Below are 19,043 nucleotides of genomic sequence, written 5' to 3'. Positions count from 1 at the left end.
GCGTGTACCCCACTGATGACGAAATTTGCGTCATCACTGTTTTTACTGTACGCTGTTCCTAACGTACGCGTAAAAAATGAAGCATACTTTCTGCTATTGAACTCGGTTCAATGGCCGCGAGCAGGAAGGTTGCCCTATCCAAAATGGCAACGCGTTTGACGCAGGTGTCACTACCCATTCAGATAATTTCTCGAGAGTCGAACTCGCAGCCAATCCAAATACAGGAAGGCGTGGTTTGCTGGAAACCGGCTGGGTGGGAGGAGGGAGGGGCATTCCACCCACCGCTGTGTGTATAGGAAATGATGTGGTAACTTTTTGAACAGATGTGTTAGCTAGCAGGCTAGCAAGAAAAGAAAGAGAGAAAAGAAGGAAAGCGCAGACGAGATGAGTGCCGGAAAGCACAGTGCGGTGTTAGTGTTAATGAGCTCAGATAAAAGCCGAGAGTGCTGACAGTTCGAGTTCGAATGTTATTAGCATGTTAGCGCGGAGTTAGCGGACTAGTGCTAGCTGAGGGACTAGTTTGAGCCGCCATGGTGTTCGCGAGTGGCGGTGTGTCGGAGTCGCTGCAGTGGCTGTGTCTGGTGACGCTGTTCCTCGCCTCGGTGGTGACTTTAATCATCTATTTAGTGCAATATTTCGGTGTTTTCCGGAGCCGGACATGGGCCCGGGGGGAGGAGTGTGAGGAGGCGGACCGGCTGCTGAGCTGGGTGCTGGAGCTGAAGAGTTGGAGGACGGAGTGGAGGAGAGCCTGGATCCGAGCCCTCAACAGCAGTGCACAGGTGTGTGTGAGCGCGCATGGTGTCATACATGTCAAAAAGTTATCATCTGGATTTACCCGAGTGTTTAAGCCATGCTGCGTTCTAGGTTAATAAAAATAATAAACCCGATATAAAGTGAATTAAAGTTTAACTTTTAAGTCTTTAAACCGATTTGTGTTCATAGTTGTGTACATAGAAATAATAATAATAATAATAATAATAATAATAATAATAATAATAAAACAGTGGTGTTTGCTCTGGTGTTTATTAGACACGGTCAGGTCCTCACGTGACTGCACACAGTAAAAACCTCAGCCAGTTTAAAATCCATCCGAGTGCAAAAGTTTGTACCCCCTTGTGTGTTTTGTACGTCTATTTTGTAATTATCTATACTTTTATAAAAGTAGTAGTTTGCACAGATCCTGAACATGATCAGAGGATATGAAAGGAGAAAAGGATAGATCTGGTTATAACGCTTAGAAAGTAGACGTACAAGTTGGGACAGAATATTCGCATCATGTTCAGTATGATGGATGCATTTACTTTTTTTTTCTTTTCTGTTTATATATAAAGACACTATTTAATCATTTTTGTGATAATTAACAAACACGTGAAATCTAACGCTGTAAATGTTGAGTGTTGAGAGATTTGTTTCCCATCTCTGTTTTGTTCTGGGGGGCGTGCAATCTTTTGCACTCGACTGTATGATTTAGTATTTGGGATTTTTCCTGTGCGGAGTCATATCAAGACCTGAGTATGCAGTGTTTAATAATAAACACACTTTTGTACTGAATGAAAGACATTCAGCACATTTGCAGCAGGGCTCGAGTGTTCCTGTTCAAGTCTTCAGGGAAAAACATTTCGGGAAAAGTACTGACGTTCCAGTTTTCCGATTTTCCGTTAGAGTTTTCCTAGAGTTGATGCAGTTAAAGATTTTTCCGAGGGCGAGTCAGGTGAACACCTTGTTTTGTTTTTGTGTGTGTGTTGTTTATTGCAGATAGGTGTGACAGAAGTGTATCATGTTTACTACATCATCTCCACACTGCTCAGTGTTTAACGAGGGTCCAGGTTCCTCTAGAAAAAAAAATATATTGTCACACTTTTAAGGTTTTGATTGGACTCTGTGTCGTAAAACGCTCAACAATACCGAACAGGGAAAGTTCTGGAAAAAGTTAAACCTACACTATAGCGCTGAATAAACTTTTTCAGGAGGGAATTAACACATGGAGTGTTAGTGAACAGAATAATAAACATCCTGAGTGAACACTGACCCTGGATTTTACTGTGTCTGCTGATGGATCAGGAGGCTGTGTAATAAACAGGTTATAACTGTGTGTGTGTGTGTGTGTGTGTGTCATTAGGGAGCGATCCAGCTGGTGTTTGAGGAGGACAGTGTTCAGTCGTCAGAACTCCGCGTCCATCGCGTCTCCAGCTTTAAAAGATCACCTGGACGGAAGGTGTGCAGTCTGTTTGGTGTATTTTATACAGTCAGTGTTGGGGTTCCATCACATCACATCACAACACATCATGCTGTCTTACTGCCTGAGAACCAGCAGAACTCTGTTCTCTTTCAGTGATCATCCCTTTATAAGCACTAGGGCTGTGACAGTGGTAGTTTTTTACTTTGGTGATTGAGGAAAGAAATTTTATATCATTATGTAATATAATAATAATAATAATAATTATTATTATTATTATATAACATTAGAGCTGCAACAACTAATCGATAATAATCGATTATGTAAATCGTTGCCACCGAATCTCATTATGGATTAGTTGGTCTGTGCGCGGCACGGGAGAGATTTACTCATTATGTTACGGAGGTGAAATCGTCACGTGACTGAGGAAGAAAGTGTGTAACCTCCAAGTCCTCTAAGGCAGGAGGGCATTTTAAACACAGTGGAAATCAAACTGATGCACGAGGACACACTTATGTTTATATCCAAAATGCTCCACTGTGTGTAAGGGGCAGGGGAAACTGGTGCAGTAGTAGTACCATTAGTTCTTCTTACGCAAGTGCTCAAACTCTTTGAGAACTGGAACCTTTAGTAGTGAAGCGCTGAACATTAAAGGTGCATCAGGTAAAGATTAGGCCTCTAACAGTTATGTAGGTGTTGTTGTTTTTACTCATTAACCCCGCCCCATCCTCACCCATGTTCACAAAGCGCCTCCCCCAGGATTTACACACAGTTATAGTCCCGGAAGCCCATGTAAACACAAAACAAAGCGAATGGGAAGTCGGTTTTCCAGACTGATTTTTTCTCCCATTTGATGCGTTTGTGCCGAGGTCACGGCTTAAACCATTATTTATTTTATTTATTTATTTATTACATGGTTTACATATTTTCCAGGTTATTTGTATGTGTGAGAAATTTTTTAAAAAACGGACTATTACGCCACACCACTGCGTTGAGAGAGAAAGTGTGAAGAGGAAATTGCGAGAACATTGTTTAAACTGGCCTCAGCGTTCACACTGATAAGTGACGAGCTGATGGGTGACCGTGTCAATTCCTGTGTAAGTCCTGGACCCGGAGCTGCCATTCCGTTTGAATCGACATTCAGAGCGAGTTTCTTTCTCCAGCTTTATGCCGTGATGCAATAGAGCGATAAATACCAATGTTTGTTTCCAGCAAATTCTTTTTCCCCTCCGACCCGCATGCTTCAGTTCCTCTCAGGGTTTAATCTCCATTCAGACAGATCACACACACACACACACACACACACACACACACACACTTTCCCTCCTCCTGCCTTCAGTACAACATTCAGTCTTTGTTTTAATAAACATCAAAACAGCATGGTGGTACGAGTACGGTATTCCACAGCTGTACAGGCTGTGAAGGCCACGCCCACAAGAGATAAGGTTAGAGCTGCATCAGCGACTCATCTCTCGCTAATCTGAACATCACACCGGTTATCTGTAGTTCTGCAGAATTCCTCCATACTAACTGTGTGATCTGTGTGTGTGTGTGTGTGTGTGTGTGTGTGTGTGTGTGTGTGTGTGTGTGTGTGTGTGTTAGGATGTGCAGTGTGAGGTGATCGGAGACAAACTGCAGTTTTCTCTCAGCGCTTGTCTGAACTCGGGCTCTACACACCCTCCTCTGAGATTCAGCGTAAAAATCTCACCGCTACAGCTGCAGGTACGAACACACACACACTTTAATTACCATTTAAACAGTTATTATCCCAGATAAATTCATTCATTAAAACTGAGACTGACCTTCATATAAAACCCAGCCGCCCCCTCTCTGTCTCTGTGTCTCTCTCTCACTCCCTCTCTCTCTACCCCTCTCTGTCTCTGTGTCTCTCTCTCTGTCTCTGTGTCTCTCTCTCACTCCCTCTCTCTCTACCCCTCTCTGTCTCTGTGTCTCTCTCTCTGTCTCTGTGTCTCTCTCTCTCTCTTTCTGTGCCTCTTTTTGTCTCTCTCTGTGTGTGTCTCTCTCTCTGTCTATGTGTGTCTCTCTCTATCTCTTTCTGTGCCTCTCTCTCTGTCTCTTTGTCTCTCTCTCTGTCTCTTTCTGTCTCTCTGTCTCTGTGTCTCTCTCTCCCTCTCTGTCTCAGTATCTCTCTGTCTTTTTCTGTGCCTCTCTCTCTGTCTCTTTCTGTCTCTCTCTCTGTCTCTGTGTCTCTCTCTGTCTCTGTGTCTCTCTCTGTCTCTGTGTCTCTCTGTCTCTGTGTCTCTCTCTGTCTCTGTGTGTCTGTCTCTGTGTCTCTCTCTCTGTCTCTTTCTGTGCCTCTCTCTCTGTCTCTTTCTGTGCCTCTCTCTGTCTCTGTGTGTCTCTCTCTGTCTCTGTGTCTCTCTCTGTCTCTGTGTGTCTGTTTCTGTGTCTCTCTCTCTGTCTCTTTCTGTGCCTCACTCTCTGTCTCTTTCTGTGCCTCTCTCTCTGTCTCTTTCTGTGCCTCTCTCTGTCTCTTTCTGTGCCTCTCTCTCTGTCTCTTTCTGTGCCTCTCTCTCTGTCTCTTTCTGTGCCTCTCTCTCTGTCTCTTTCTGTGTCTCTCTCTGTCTCTTTCTGTGTCTCTCTCTGTCTCTCTCTGTCTCTTTCTGTGTCTCTCTCTGTCTCTGTGCGTTTGTCTGTGTGTGTGTGTGTGTGTGTCTCTCTCTATCTGTCTCTGTCTGTGTGTGTCTCTCTCTGTGTCTGTCTCTGTGTGTGTCTCTCACTCTGTGTCTGTCTCTGTGTGTCTCTCTCTGTGTTTCTTTGTCTCTGTGCCTCTGTCTCTCTCTCTCTCCATCTCTCTCTATCTCTGTCTGTCTCTGTCTCTCTCTTTCTCTCTCTGCGTTCTCTTTTCTGCCTCATTAATTTTTTGTTACTGCAGTCACTTCACATATTTCACATACTTCCTAGTCTCTATTCCCTAATCCCTACCACCTACTCCCTAGAATCACTCTGTAGTGCACTGACGTAAGAACACAGTGCTGTTCAGTAGTGTGTTTGGTTCACTGCCTACTTTGTTTATTATTTTAATACCATCACAAACACTTCACAGTGGGCGTGTCCCAAAACAAACAAACAACATAACAAATACTTCACAGTGGGTGTGTCCCAAATCACAGCTATAATAAAACTATGCTCATCATCTTCATCATATTTTCAGAAATAACAATAAGACAGTGTCCAGTCCTAAACATCTGGATTCATGTGCAGCTGTGTTCTGCTCATGAGGGAGCTAGTGGTAGTGGTTAGAGGTGTTGAGGCGACTCACAGAGGTTCTGGCTCTGGTCTGTTGAGATGGAACTGAGTGATTGATGTTTTTCTGATTCTGTGTGCTGATGTAGTGCTGAGTGTGTGTTTCTGATTATTTCTCCTAAACACACTCAGGGCTGAGGGGCACTAACTCTCGTGTTTATTACACGGGTTTCTATAGTGACTCTCTCTCTCTCTCTCTCTCTCTGTTTCTCTTTCTCTCTGATGACACACACACACTTTCAGCCTCTTAACAAAACCCAGAGAACACAGCAATTTATAATGTTGTGTGTGCGCATGTGTGTGTGTGTGTGTGTGTGTGTGTGTTTACCCAGCTGGCCCTGCAGATGACAGAGGTGGATGGAGAAGTTCAGATTACATGGGGACTGGAACAGCTGGACCTGACACACCTGCAACTCACACCCAGTTACACACAGGTACACACACATGCACACATATGCTTGCCAGTTACACACACATATGTGAGTGTGTGTTTGCCTGATGCCCTTGTAAAGACAGATCTATTCAGGTTTTTGCTTTTGGGTAATATTTGAGATTATGTGCGTGTGCGTGTGTGTGTGTAGGGACCGTCGGTGTGTGTGAGTGAAGCTGCAGTGAAGAGCACGCTGCAGCAGGTTCTGTGTGAAACACAAGCTTCGGTGACTCTGAGCAGCCGGACTGCGCAGCCTACAGAGCTGAAGGTACATCTTCATCATCTCTTACTGATATAATGAGGTCAAAGGTCACCTAATGAGTTTATCACGAGTGGATTTATTCACAAATATCACTCGTCCACACTGAAAGGTCTGAAAACTCTCACATCCCTATACTGCGCACGCGTAACAACATAAGAAGCTTCGGCCTGCGTCATTTCGGTCAGGCATTTATTTAAAAATGCGATCTGAAGGTTGTATGAAGTGACTGTCAAACTGGATATCAGGCACAACAACTGCAGCACAACATCGTCTGCCATCTTGTTTGTTTTGAGTTGTACGGGTCACATGACTGCATCACATGTCTGAAAACACGCCATCGCGTTTTCAGATTTATCCGTTTTGATATGGACGTAGCCTCGGCTGATGGAGGATTTAACTCATTTATTATTATTATTGCTATTATTATTATTATTATTATTATTATATATAGTTAAATACTTTATCGACGTAAAAGTAAGTCAAAATACCTTCCATTTCTGTTTTTCGGTCTTTACCCTGATCGCTCTTTTCGTGCTCCCAGCTCTCTGTGCACTTTACCTTTTATACACAAATGAAAAGAGGTGTTTGTGGAGGAAGGAGACAGCCCTGTGTGTAATGGAACAGTCCAGTCTGACAGCAGAGCTCAGTGTTGCCGGATTGATCTGAATCACACCTAACTGCGCTAATGTAAAACTGAAACACGTGATGTTTAAACAGTTAACCTGCGTTTATTTCAATTATATTTATACAGACTGGTGTTTTAGTGGGAAAGGGTTAATCCTAAACTCCAGCGAACTGTACGGTTTGGAGATTTGCTGTTTTTAATTTTATTAAACCCTCATTTATTTTCAACTTTACTTATTTTTTTTTCTCTTATGATCACTCACTATTTAATTAATGAATCATTTCGTTCATAAACTTAATATTTCTGGGGTTTTAAGTTTTCTTTCTGTTTATTAATCATTATTAGACATCATCTCTGAAGCTACACTGAGTTCTCTCATAAATCTCTAAGTGGTGTTTAGAGAAGGAAACAGTGAAAGGATGTTATTTATCTCTTTGTGTGTGTGTGTGTGTGTTTTATTTCCCGTCTCATAGGAAGTGAGGAACAGGATTTCAGAGGTCTCTTCTCCCCCTAAACCCCCTCGCGCTCACCAGTGGAAACTCTTAGTGAAGAACATCCGGGTCACGTACAGCCAGGAGGAAGGAGCTGCAGGTCACACACACACACACATATCAATAAATAACATCCTTTCACTGTTTCCTTTTTTTATGGGAGAAATCAGTGTAGCTTCAGAGAAGATAAAAATAATAATGATTATTAAACACTGTAGCATTTGTTGCAAAACTGTGTGTGTGTGTGTTTGTTGTACAGGCAGTGTAAGTCCTCAGTGTGTTCTACAGTTAGATGATCCTCCTCAGAAGTTGTCCACCTCGGTGCTGAATAACGCGAGCGACCTGGTGTGGGATCAGCCCTTTATCTTGTGAGTACATTTCATTGTATGACCTTTTTTTTTAATTATCTGTATTTTTTACGTTTTTGTTTATATTTTAGTTTTTTTTAATTATTTTATGTAATTTTCTATTTTTTATGTTAAATCTTAGCTATTTTAGATTAGATCTTTTTTGTTATTGTAGATATTTTTAGCTTTTCACCTTGTATAATATATTATTGATTTTATTTCATTTTAAAGGAGCTGTATATGATGAAGCTGAAAGTCCCCATGAAATCAAAATGGAAGTTTTATGGCTTTTAATATGAATATTAATAGTCTTAAGCTTATCTATAAGCTAGTGCGCTTCAAAACAATCTCAAAATTCGCATTTAGAAGATGTATGCATTAAAAATGTACAGTCTCTCTCTCTCTCTCTACCACCGATACGTATCAACAGTTTTGATGATGTCATTCTGCACTTCAGCTTCTCGACAGATTTTCTGTCCAATCAAATGCTGTCTACAATCTGAAATGCCCCACCCCCGACATTATCCGAATCCATGGTACTAGGTGACCAGTACGGCTTAGCCCGGGCAGTGAGGTAAAAGGGGCGGAGCCACACGTTAAGTCCCGCCCTGACTTCATGGGCACTTCGTCAGTATTTCATGACTCTTCTTATTTAAAGATTTGAAGATCGTATCCTCCTCAACAAAATTATGGAATTTTTGAATCCTCAGTTTTATTGGAATTCACAAAATCTGTAAAGGTGTGTAGGTTTTGTTTTACAGGATATCACACGGCTGTTTTTAGGCTACTCACTGTGTGTGTGTGTGTGTGTGTGTGTGTGTGTGTGTGTGTGTGTGTGTGTGTACAGCGAACTCAGTGGCAGGTCGAAGGAGCTGAACGTCCAGCTGTTGGATCATGGGAAACCTCCAGAGAGTAAGATTATTCATATTTACTAAAATGTAAGGTTAAGTAGTAAATATAATGTAATTAAAAAAAAACAGCATTCAGAAACATAAGAAAACAAAACTAGTTCTTTTGTGTAAGCGGATTAAACATGAAGCGGTGTGTTGCATCTCTCCTGGCAGGCTGTGTGCTCGGGCAGGTGTGTGTGCCATTTAACCTGGTGAAGAGGATCCCAAGAGGACTGCACACTTTCACACTGATGAACACACACCAAGTAATCGGATCACTGACTACTGAGGTAACACACACACACACACACACACACACACACACACACACAAGATTTCATTCTAAATGTAAAGCTGTTTGCTGTTGCTATGGTAACACAGGCAGCTGCTGGCTACTTATTACCACGTGTGACGTTATCAGTTTACGTTACGCTTTAAGAGATTCTGTGACATTTCACGTTACGTTAATTATAGAATCGGAACGGATTTGTTAGCTTTATCCTCCGGCATTACGTCTCAGTCTGATACTGGATATGGGATCAGTGCCGTCTCCATGGTGGGAATGAGTGATCTACTTTAACTATTAACTGTAATTAAATATACAGTGTGTGTGTGCATCTTGAATCTTTTTAAAAATCTGATTAATTATTGATTTATTTTACACATGTAAACAACATTTTTGTGTAAAGCTTATTATATATTAAAGGTTTATGACATGTTTTTGTTTAATGCGGAGGTCTCGATGTTTTCGCGGTCTTGATTTTTAAAAATGTTCTTAGTGAGAGTTTATGGCTCTAATGTTTGATCCGAATCAGATTTTTATTTAATTTTATAGATGTTATTTCTTAAAGTCACTCACGTCACTTGTTTGTTCATTTATTTTGTTTAGCTGTCCTACCTGGAGCCGTGTGAAGTGCGCACTTGGCAGCCCCCTACTCCGGCGCCTACCAAACGAGTGGAAATGGACAGAACCGTGATGCCGTGCGGTACCGTCGTCACCACCGTCACTGCGGTGAGGAGCAGACCGGGACGTCCGCTTCCGACAGGTAACGTCCCAAATCACACTTTAAACACGTGAAACACGGGACTGTTTTAAACACGCCCACTTCGCCAGTTTGAGGTCAACAGTGATTTAGCAAAACGTTTACCCAGAAGGCATTGCTGCATCCTGATGCCGTTTGTGCATGTGCGCGCGCACGTGTGTGTGTCCTTAGAGATACACACTTTCAAGTCATTAAGTAATAATAGTGTTGGAAACAGGAGCTGGGCAGGATTGGGTTATTTTATATTATAACACGTGTTGTATTATACCTCTTGTGTTCAGAACCGATGAAACCTCCATCCATAGCCAAGCTGGCGGAGAGGCGGGTGTCTGAACAGCCTTCGGTACTGGGAGCTAAAGTCAGCAAAGCCTTATCTTCATCAGATACAGGTACAAACACACACACACAGTACTCACTGTGCTGAACATAAACACCAGAAATAAAAGCCTTTGATACTAAAGGGGAAAAAATTGGTTGGCACAATAAAGAGCTTAAATATGACCCACATTACAGATGTACAGTACATCAGCTGTAAACGCTTTCTGTGATTCTGATTTTACTATATGAGCTGCCTGTGAGAAGTTTAGAAATAGCGCTCTCTAGTGGCTGTGCGGATGTGTGTTGAAAATCTCCGCTGAGAACAATGCAGCTGAAATACCTAGTTTAATTCTGTTGAGTTTTTATTTGTACTCAGTTTTTGGTGTGTGTGTGCGTGTGTGTGTGTGTGTGTGTGTTTTCTCTGACATCTGACATCGTCAGTCATCTGAACTTCTCTGTGAACGAGTCCCCGCCCCTTAATGTCGTCATAACCAATCAGAAAGCGTGAAACGAGTACGTGACAGCTCTGTTCCTGTGTGTTTCTCCTGTTCAGAGCTGCTGATGCTGAACGGGACCGACCCAGTGGCCGAGGCTGCCATCAGACAGCTTTATGAGTCGGCTAAGCAGAAACTCAAATCTCCTGTCAAAAAGAGCACCATTATCATCTCTGGAGTGGCAAAGGTCTAACACACACACACACACACACACACACACACACATACACACAGTTATCATTAATATGACCGTTAATCAAAACCTTCAAAATAAAGTAATCGTTATGGGACAAAGGGACTCATCACACATACAAACTTCTAGATATTTACAGTTTAGAAAGCGATCTATAGAAACCAATAAAATACACTCGTTATTGGGGTCAAATTCTGTTTTTTTTTTCTTTTTCTTTTCTTTCTGCCTGCTGGAATTTTCTTGTTAATGTTGGCGGCTCTGCGCATACTGCTTTTAAACATGGTGCGAGTACAATACACCAGACTCGTATCGTATAAGATATAACCTCAAATAAGACACAGTATTCACAGGACCATGCATCTGGACTGAGGAGGTAACAAAATGGGGTTTTTTTCAGTTGAAGTGGTCCCTATTCGGACGGGATTAAACGTGCATGTGGTCCTGGGGTAATTTCCTGTTTTACAGGTGCTACTGTGTGCTGTTTAACACCAAACTTGGCACTCATCTGATCATTTTAGATCGGGTATACATGTTTGTGGTTGTCGATGCAGATGCCGCTTTGGGTCTGACTGCACATCAGTGCCTCTCCCCCATCTCCCCCAACTAATAAACACTTCCCTGGTTACAAAATGAAAACTGGATGCTTTAGAACAGTGGTTCTCGGACTTTTTCAGCATGAGGAAACCCTTGTGTAGGGTGCATCCCTTTGTAGCCCCTTTGTAGTCATCACATAGGCTCTTCTGTATTAACGTCTCAGCTAGGAGACGACATCCTCTATCTAAAAACTTCTCAATTTGAAATAGTCGTAGGTTTGATCAGCGTGTGGCTAACAGTACGTTAGTATATCGATGGATGTCTCTGTTTGGTGTGTGTCTTAGTGTACTGTGTATAAATTATCTAATTTATTCATATTTCTCATTTTTATGTACATCATAGTTCAAAGTTTGGCAATCCCGACTTACATATAGGTAGAATGTTGTGTTTTTTTTTTTTTTTTTTTTTTTTTTTTTTTTAAATGTTCTATAATTTCTATGCGGCCCCCCTGGCGCCATCTTGCGGCCCCCACAGGGGGCCCCCAGTTTGAGATCCACTGCTTTAGAAGAGACACTCAGTCATGGGCGGTCTGGGCGGTAAAACCTCGACTACACACCAATAGAAAATTTGCGTTGTTTATTTATGCAACTCTTGATGGATAAGTACTGAACGTAACTTTTTTTTTATTTTACAACTAAGCAAAACGTATCCGACAGCAGGCCGCTGCAGGGAGTGATGTCATCACACGAAGCATTATTGAATGAAAACGATCTGCTGACAGAAAAGTGTGCAAACATTTTTAAGTGAAACATGATGAGTATGAAAGCTCAGTGAAAGTCTTACAGTCAGGGCCCGGTCTCTGTGGTTAACTCAGGCACTGGTCTCGTTTCCCCGCTCAGGCGCCTCTGTCTCAGGACGAGGAGATGACTCTGATGGCCAGCTACGCTGCTGCGATGGACGCCTCCATGGCCGAATCGCCCGAGTGCGCAAGACAGGAAACGGAGACACTCTCTGAGCACTGCGTCTCGGACACGACCGATCCACTGGAGGGTCCGAGCGGAGCAGACTGGGAGAGTCAGACCGGAGAGGAATCGGACAAGGCCTCGCTCTCCCTCAGCGTCTCTGAGACCGGATCCAAAAAGGGAAAAGGTGCGACATCTTGCGCTTTAAAAAAAAAAGTTTTCTTCCACACTTTAGTAATAATACTTTTCTTTGTTGTGTTGTGTAAACGTGATGGTGAAAACTCTCTCATTTCTCTCTCTCATTCTTTGACCACACCCTTCTTTCTTTTCCCTCTTCCTGTCATCTCTCTGCTGTCTTTAAGAGGAGAGCAGTGGTTAGCAGACTTTAATGCTGCCCGAGTAAGTGCACTCTCTCAAGGAGTCGATAGCGATGTAGCGATGTAGTCATGTAGACTTCCCCTAAAACAGTAGTGACTTTTTGTAGTGGAGTGCAAAGCAAACCCAGTCCACCACCTTGTTTTCATTGATTATAACATTGTAACCTGATTGAACTCCATCACACTGTAAAGGTGAGGTGTGGGCTGGCCCTGATTGCTTTTATCCCTCATATCTCTCCATTCATCCCTCCGTTTTACCACATTTACCACAATTTTATTTAAAACATCCTGTGGTTAAAGATGCTGTATTACTTGTGTTTTATTTACACTCCATCTCTCGGATCATGTAGAGCCCGTATTCCCCATCCTCACTTATAATTCCTGTGTGTGTGTGTGTGTGTGTGTGTGTGTGTCTGTTTCCTATCACATCACTCTATCTGTGAAAGTAGGATTTTCTCTGGAGGTTATCAGGTGACTACAGATAGGAACGATCAGTAAGATACCACTTAATACCACCACCATAAATAAATCAAAGTGATTTTGAAATATCTAATTTAATGCTAAGACGTGACCCAAACACGGGGTGCCAATACTTTAATCCTTTGCGTAAATGGAGAGGCGTAAGGTTGTAAGGACTGGAGATTAACACGTGTCCTCGTCGACACGTGAAGCCGTCAGCCGCGTTGTTTCATAATGCTGAAATGAACACGCTCCTACATGAGCTCACATACGCCCACGATTGGCGAGTGTCTCTGTGATTGACAGGAGAGAGAGTGTGCATGGCCCTCCTTCCCGGTTTTACTTCCTGGCCTCCCGGCCAGTCGTACTCGCGGTCTCCGTCCCCTGGGAGACCACCGAGGAGAGAACTTTTATTTAACAATGTCCCAAATTATAGATCAACAGAGATCCAAACTCAAGGTAGGCTTAGGGTGTGTAAACTTTTTTTACAGCCAGGGATTCCTTTCACTATAAAGTAAAAAATAGTCCACAGAACCACAGTTTTTTTTTTTTGTTTTTGTTTTTTTTGTTGTTTTTTTTAAAACGCTTAACTTTCCACTCAGTTTAATTTTGTCATTAGATTCCATTCTTGTGGTCTTGACTCCCGTTCACTTCCTGTGAAGCATAAATGAACCTTCTGTAATGAGCCGTGCGTTCTTCTTTAATTGCGGCCTGACGGGTGAAACTAAACCGCTCGTGAGTGTTAACGTGTAAGTTAAATATGTTTCTCTGGTGTTTCCCTGTGCAGGCAGCTTCCTCCATAAGGGCGCCCGGCTGTTTTTCAGGCGCCGACAGCAGAGGAAGGAGCCGGGGATGAGTCAGTCCCATAACGACCTGCAGTATCTAGAGCAGGCCGAGGAAAGACGCACGGCCACCTTCAAGCGCATCCTCAACCGCAAACCGCTGCACAAACACAAGAGCAAAGCCAACGGTGTCCAGACGTCAGACCTCCATCACCCTCACTAACACACACACACATTCTCACACACTCACACGATCTCTGTCTCTAAAATGACACGCAGGTTCCAAGCGGTATTCCAATGCTAATCCGGATAGACACGCTAAACCTCACACCAATCTTTACGCTAATCCACACACCCTGCCCATCAGAAGGATGTCCACGATACGTATCAAAGTCACGCGTTACCGCTGGGGCGATATATCGGGATGACGATGTACCGCGATGAGGTATCTGAAACTGTTATATCGTTACTCTCCGTCTTCATATCTATCCTCAGTGGATATTCTTGCTAACGGGTTTCTGACATTACCTGGGTGATAAAGTGATGAAAATATTAATCCTGCGTGCTAAAGTGTGTATTATAATCTGATCACGTGCAACGACATGGCTGCCGCGCACACGTGTCCTTTCTGATAAAGATGGCCACCAGTAAACGTAAAGAATCTGAATGTGCTCTCTCTATATATATATAAATATATATATATATATATATATATATATATATATATATAATATATATATATATATATATATATATATATTTGGTTTGCACATTTGTTTGTATGCAGTTTTGGGAAAATAGCATTTTGGGAAACGGTAGATCAGGATGAAACGTGCAGGTCTAAAAAATGTATTTATTTATTTTTAACTAAAATAATGCGACATTGAAAATGCATCCAATTCTGAACGGCCATGTTTAACCACTTCGTATTTAGACCCAAAATCAAAATGGCGCCTCGTCTCGCTCTGCGTCCACACTGGCCCGTCGACGATGTCACTTCCGGGTCATCCCCTGTGGGCGTGGCCTGTCTGTCCCGTCTGGCGAGTTCCCATTATAAAATAATAGAATCCAAAATGCACACCACCCACTGTACAGTTTATACACATCGCAGTGTTAAAACTGGTGTTTAAAAATGGGAGTAGGCTGAATAGCAAAAATTATTATTTCCAGAATTATTGGCACCCTTCATCATCATCATCATCATGATGATGCAAAATAAATGTATATATTATATTCAATAATTCAGGTTCAGTGCTGTTATTCCCTGCGTGGGAGGCTTCACTAAATATTATTTTAAATTGTACCGATAACAAAAACTCTAAGCTCAACGTTTTATTGATTGCATGTGTTTTTAATTTATTTATTTTTATAGATATTATTCTATAAAAATTTCCACCTCACTTTAATCAAGGGTGCCAATAATTCTGGAGGACACTTTTTTTTATATATATACACCCCCCAGCCCCAAACAAAACAGCCATATTATATTATGGAAAAGTGTCATGCACATAAAATGTTGAATAAAGAGATTAGTATTTAATGCATCGAATAAGGAAAACGCTCCAGAACCCGACGATATCCTCAGGGAAGTATCACGATGAAAGAACGTCGCAATATCGGTGTCGCATCATCATTCTCATATTGCCCAGCTCTAGATTAAAGTGTGGGTTAATATTATAATAAAGAGAGAATTATCGATCGTCCTGCCCACGCCGTCCGATTGGTCGAGGAGTTCACTGCAGCCAATTATATGGGTTCTTGGCTTTACTGCTGGGAACTCACTGTCTTTTTATTCCAGTCACGATGGATGTTTTTATCAATTATTTTTTAGATCATATCGTTGAACACATATCCGGATTAAAATTAACGATACATTGGGATTAATAATAATAATATAAAATGTGACATGGTGTAAACATCTCCATGAGGTGGCTGGGTGTACATTAATAATGAATACCTGAAGATTCTTTATCAGTAATATTTTTTTATGTTAATTATTATTATTATTATTATTATTATTATAACGGTGTCGAGGTTGGGATGGACACACACACACACACACACACACACTGTGAAACAGCTTCCTGTTTCTGTAGAACGGTCATAATTCTTTAAGAGAGCCAAATACACACTACTGAATTTTGTGTGTGTGAGAGAGAGAGAAAATACAGCAGGAAGGAAGACAGATGGTGTGTTGAGATGTGCCACATGGGGATCTGATGAGTTCTTACGTGAACTTTTTTAGTTTTGCTTATTTTACTTTTTATTTTTATATAAAATCCTAATCTGAGTAAATCTGTCAATCAGTTTAAATATTGTTTCATTAATATAGGACGGAGTGTGTGTGAGTGAGTGAAATGTTTGATTATGAGTTTTGGGTTGTTATTGTTGTTGTTGTTGATTTTTCAGTATACACACACACACTGATGGTCGGTGCAGGTTTTCCTGCGTTGTGTGTGTGAGTTTTAACCAAAGTGTATAAACACTACAGGAGGGCATTAACGAGAGCTTTAATCACACTCTGTGATGTCAAAATGTCGTTTTATTGATTTTATTAAGTTTTGGGTTGGTTTGTTTTTGATCACATGACCTGTATTAGTTTGTGTTTGTCTCTGAGGGATTTAATGATCCTCTGATGATAATCCCACATTCCTTTATTCTGAGAGTGTGTGTGATGTTACACAAAGATTCTGTTTGTTTGTTTGTAGTCACATGACCAGCTGAGTGTGTGTGTGTGTGTGTGTGTGTGTGTGTGTGTGTGTGTGTGTGTGTGAGAGAGAGAGAGAGAGAGAGATTTAGATAATCAGCGCCCTTATCCACCTTTCCTCTTTTATCCTAATCATTTTATTTGATGTTTTTCTGAATGAGAGCTTTAACTTGAGTGTTTGATATCTCAGGCCACAGTTTGGACTGAATTTGTGTGTGTGTGTGTGTGTGTGTGTGTCGTTTACATGGCTGAAGTAACCTGCAGTTTATCATGATGCACCTAAATCAGTAACACTATTTGTACATAAAATCATCAGACCGAATAAATCTTAGAGCGTCTCTCACACACACACACGCCAGACACGTCTACCAGACGATTCTCCAAGTGTTTGCGTGTGTGAATGATTTGGGAAGGTGATGATAATTTCCAGGACGTCTGTTAATGGCACTGTGTTCACTGTGCATTTCCTGTCTGGATGATATCTAGTGCACACAATGCACTGCAACTAATAAGGATTAGGGTTTAGGGCACAGGGATTATTACTAATCCCCAGATTTACTTGGGAAAAGAAGGTCACATGGTCAGTCAATCAGTTTATCTTTAGTCTTCGTATCCTCTCTAAACGGGACAGGAAGTGACTGCTGCAACCGGACCCTCTCGAGTCTCGTCACACTCGGTGTGATGCTGACTGACATCGCCGTGATAACCGTGCAACGTTCCCGGTGTCGTCTGTGCTCTGTTTCCATGTGTTTAATCCTTGACCATTAGCTTTCTGAGCTCTATACACAGAAACCAAAATGAACACATGGAACAGAAAGTGATGCGACGGAGCCGAGTGTAGCTGTGACATTAATGAGCTTCATCGGTTTACTGCAAATGTATAGTTTGTGTGTGTGTACAGAAGAGACTACTGTTGTGTCAAGTTTGTTTGCACTGGACTGTGTGTGTGTGTGTCTTTGTTTGTGTGCACGCTATGCAGGGATCATATATGATTAACATATCAGGTTTATCATTTCAAGCAATAAATGCTGACTGATTAACAACAAACTTTTGGTTTTTGTTGTAAGATTTGTATTTTTATTATATTATACATCACATTGATTATATAAATGACTAGAGGTGGACCGATAGTGGATTTTAGAGTGCGATAACGAAGTCAGGCGATACCTACCTGCCGATAACGAATTAATCAACCGATAGTTTTTAAAATGGATACTGAATGAAAACATAACACTCAACGTAAAATATTGCTGAAATTTATCACAAAAATAAACAGTTCTGACTCTACCATGAAAATGTATTGTACTTTTTAAATGAGATAAATATGTAAATATTCATATATATATATATATATATATATATATATATATATATATATATATATATAGACTATTAATAAATATTAAAGTAAACAAAAGATATTCAGCCAAACTGAGCCAAAAAATAACGCTCCAAATAACAAATAAAAAGAGACGTCGAAAATGAATCAAAAAACACTTCAAATAACAAGACAAAAATTTGTCAGCGGTAGTTTTTATTTCGCCTCTAGAGGTCGCTCTCCTACTGTATAATGCCAGTCGTTTAGCCTATGCCCATATCCAGAGCTTTGGAGTTTCAATCAAAAACACGTCCTTGTGCTAGTTCGCGTGCTCAGGGAGCTCGAAGCCGACACACCCATAAATTAAGAGAAATAAAACTAATGAATTCATTATGATGAAAGACACGGCGGAGTATAAACGAAGGACGGGCCGCTCTGTCTCTCTGCGCAGAGCCGCAAGCCGTAAACAGACACCTCGGCTGATGGAGGATAATAATATTATTATTAATATTATACATCATTAAACACTTTATCGGCATAGAAGTGAGTCAGAATAACTTCCACGTCTGATTTTCAGTCTTTACCCTGATCGCTCATTTCGTCCCAGCTCTCGGTGCACTTTACCTTTTATGGAATTGTGTGGGCGTCGCCATATGCAAATGAGCTGTGTCTGAACATACTTTATGCTTTACTGATGATCAACACACACACACACACACACACACACAGGAAGAAAATCAGCGTTTCTGAAACGCTTCTTGTAAATCCAGCAGACCATTTTAGACATTTACTTTTTTAAAATATTGAGAAACGAAGCCCGAATAAATGGATAAATGATTGAGAATATCACATCTGATGATAAAAAGCAGGTGCACTGCATGTGAAAAATAAACGAACCGTGCAGGGATGTGAAATAAAATGTAAACAGTAAAAGCAGAAATGTCACGTGAAAGAAAATGTCTTTTGTAAACAATGTTTTTAAAACACGTCGATTTTTGTGCTAAGTTCATGTTCGTGTGAGTTTGAATCACGTGTTTAAAAATGTGTTAGTGTGGTTTTAAGACGGTCATAAGAAAAAAGAGCTGTGTGTGCGTGTGTAGGAACAACACGTTTTTACAAAAAAAACAAAAAAAAACACGCATTTACACACACAAACTCTATTACCCAGAATGCCCCGTGCGCGGCTTTACTTCCGGTCCTGCGCGGTTTCTGGAGCGGATTGGAAACCCGGAGTCAGGATTTCAGTGTTAACGTGCAGACGTCTGAAAAACAGGTAAAAATCACCGCGCTTTCTAACACATAAACACTCAGAGCTTCACCTCGGACCTTCCCGGCTGCTCTGTGCGCTCAGATCGCGCGCTGTGACCG

General features: G+C 41.4%; 2 protein-coding genes across 6 annotated transcripts in view; both read left to right on the top strand.

Annotated features, from left to right (window-relative positions):
• The first annotated feature begins 266 nt into the window (after window positions 1-266).
• LOC108276820 (C2 domain-containing protein 2) lies at window positions 267-14,344 on the top strand. Its single transcript, XM_017488824.3, has 14 exons — window positions 267-779; window positions 2,120-2,215; window positions 3,779-3,898; window positions 5,776-5,877; window positions 6,025-6,141; window positions 7,234-7,351; window positions 7,511-7,619; window positions 8,446-8,510; window positions 8,663-8,778; window positions 9,378-9,534; window positions 9,813-9,920; window positions 10,403-10,530; window positions 11,970-12,219; window positions 13,656-14,344. Exons 1-14 carry the CDS (start codon window positions 531-533, stop codon window positions 13,871-13,873), a joined length of 1,953 nt encoding a protein of 650 aa, XP_017344313.1. The 5' UTR covers window positions 267-530; the 3' UTR covers window positions 13,874-14,344.
• A 4,517-nt stretch (window positions 14,345-18,861) lies between these two features.
• Window positions 18,862-19,043, top strand: part of prdm15 (PR domain containing 15) — a 13,767-nt gene continuing 13,585 nt past the window's right edge. For 3 of the 5 annotated variants that reach the window (XM_053687077.1, XM_053687080.1, XM_053687076.1), the window contains exon 1: window positions 18,967-19,043. This exon is cut by the window's right edge and continues 1,464 nt beyond it. The gene's annotated coding sequence lies outside the window, so the exon portion shown is untranslated. The other 2 variants (XM_053687078.1, XM_053687079.1) reach the window with 2 other exon arrangements.

The sequence above is a fragment of the Ictalurus punctatus genome, chromosome 16 (assembly GCF_001660625.3).
Source record: "Ictalurus punctatus breed USDA103 chromosome 16, Coco_2.0, whole genome shotgun sequence".
In the NCBI taxonomy this organism is placed as follows: Eukaryota; Metazoa; Chordata; class Actinopteri; order Siluriformes; family Ictaluridae; genus Ictalurus; species Ictalurus punctatus.
This window is presented reverse-complemented; position numbering and strand designations above follow the sequence as displayed.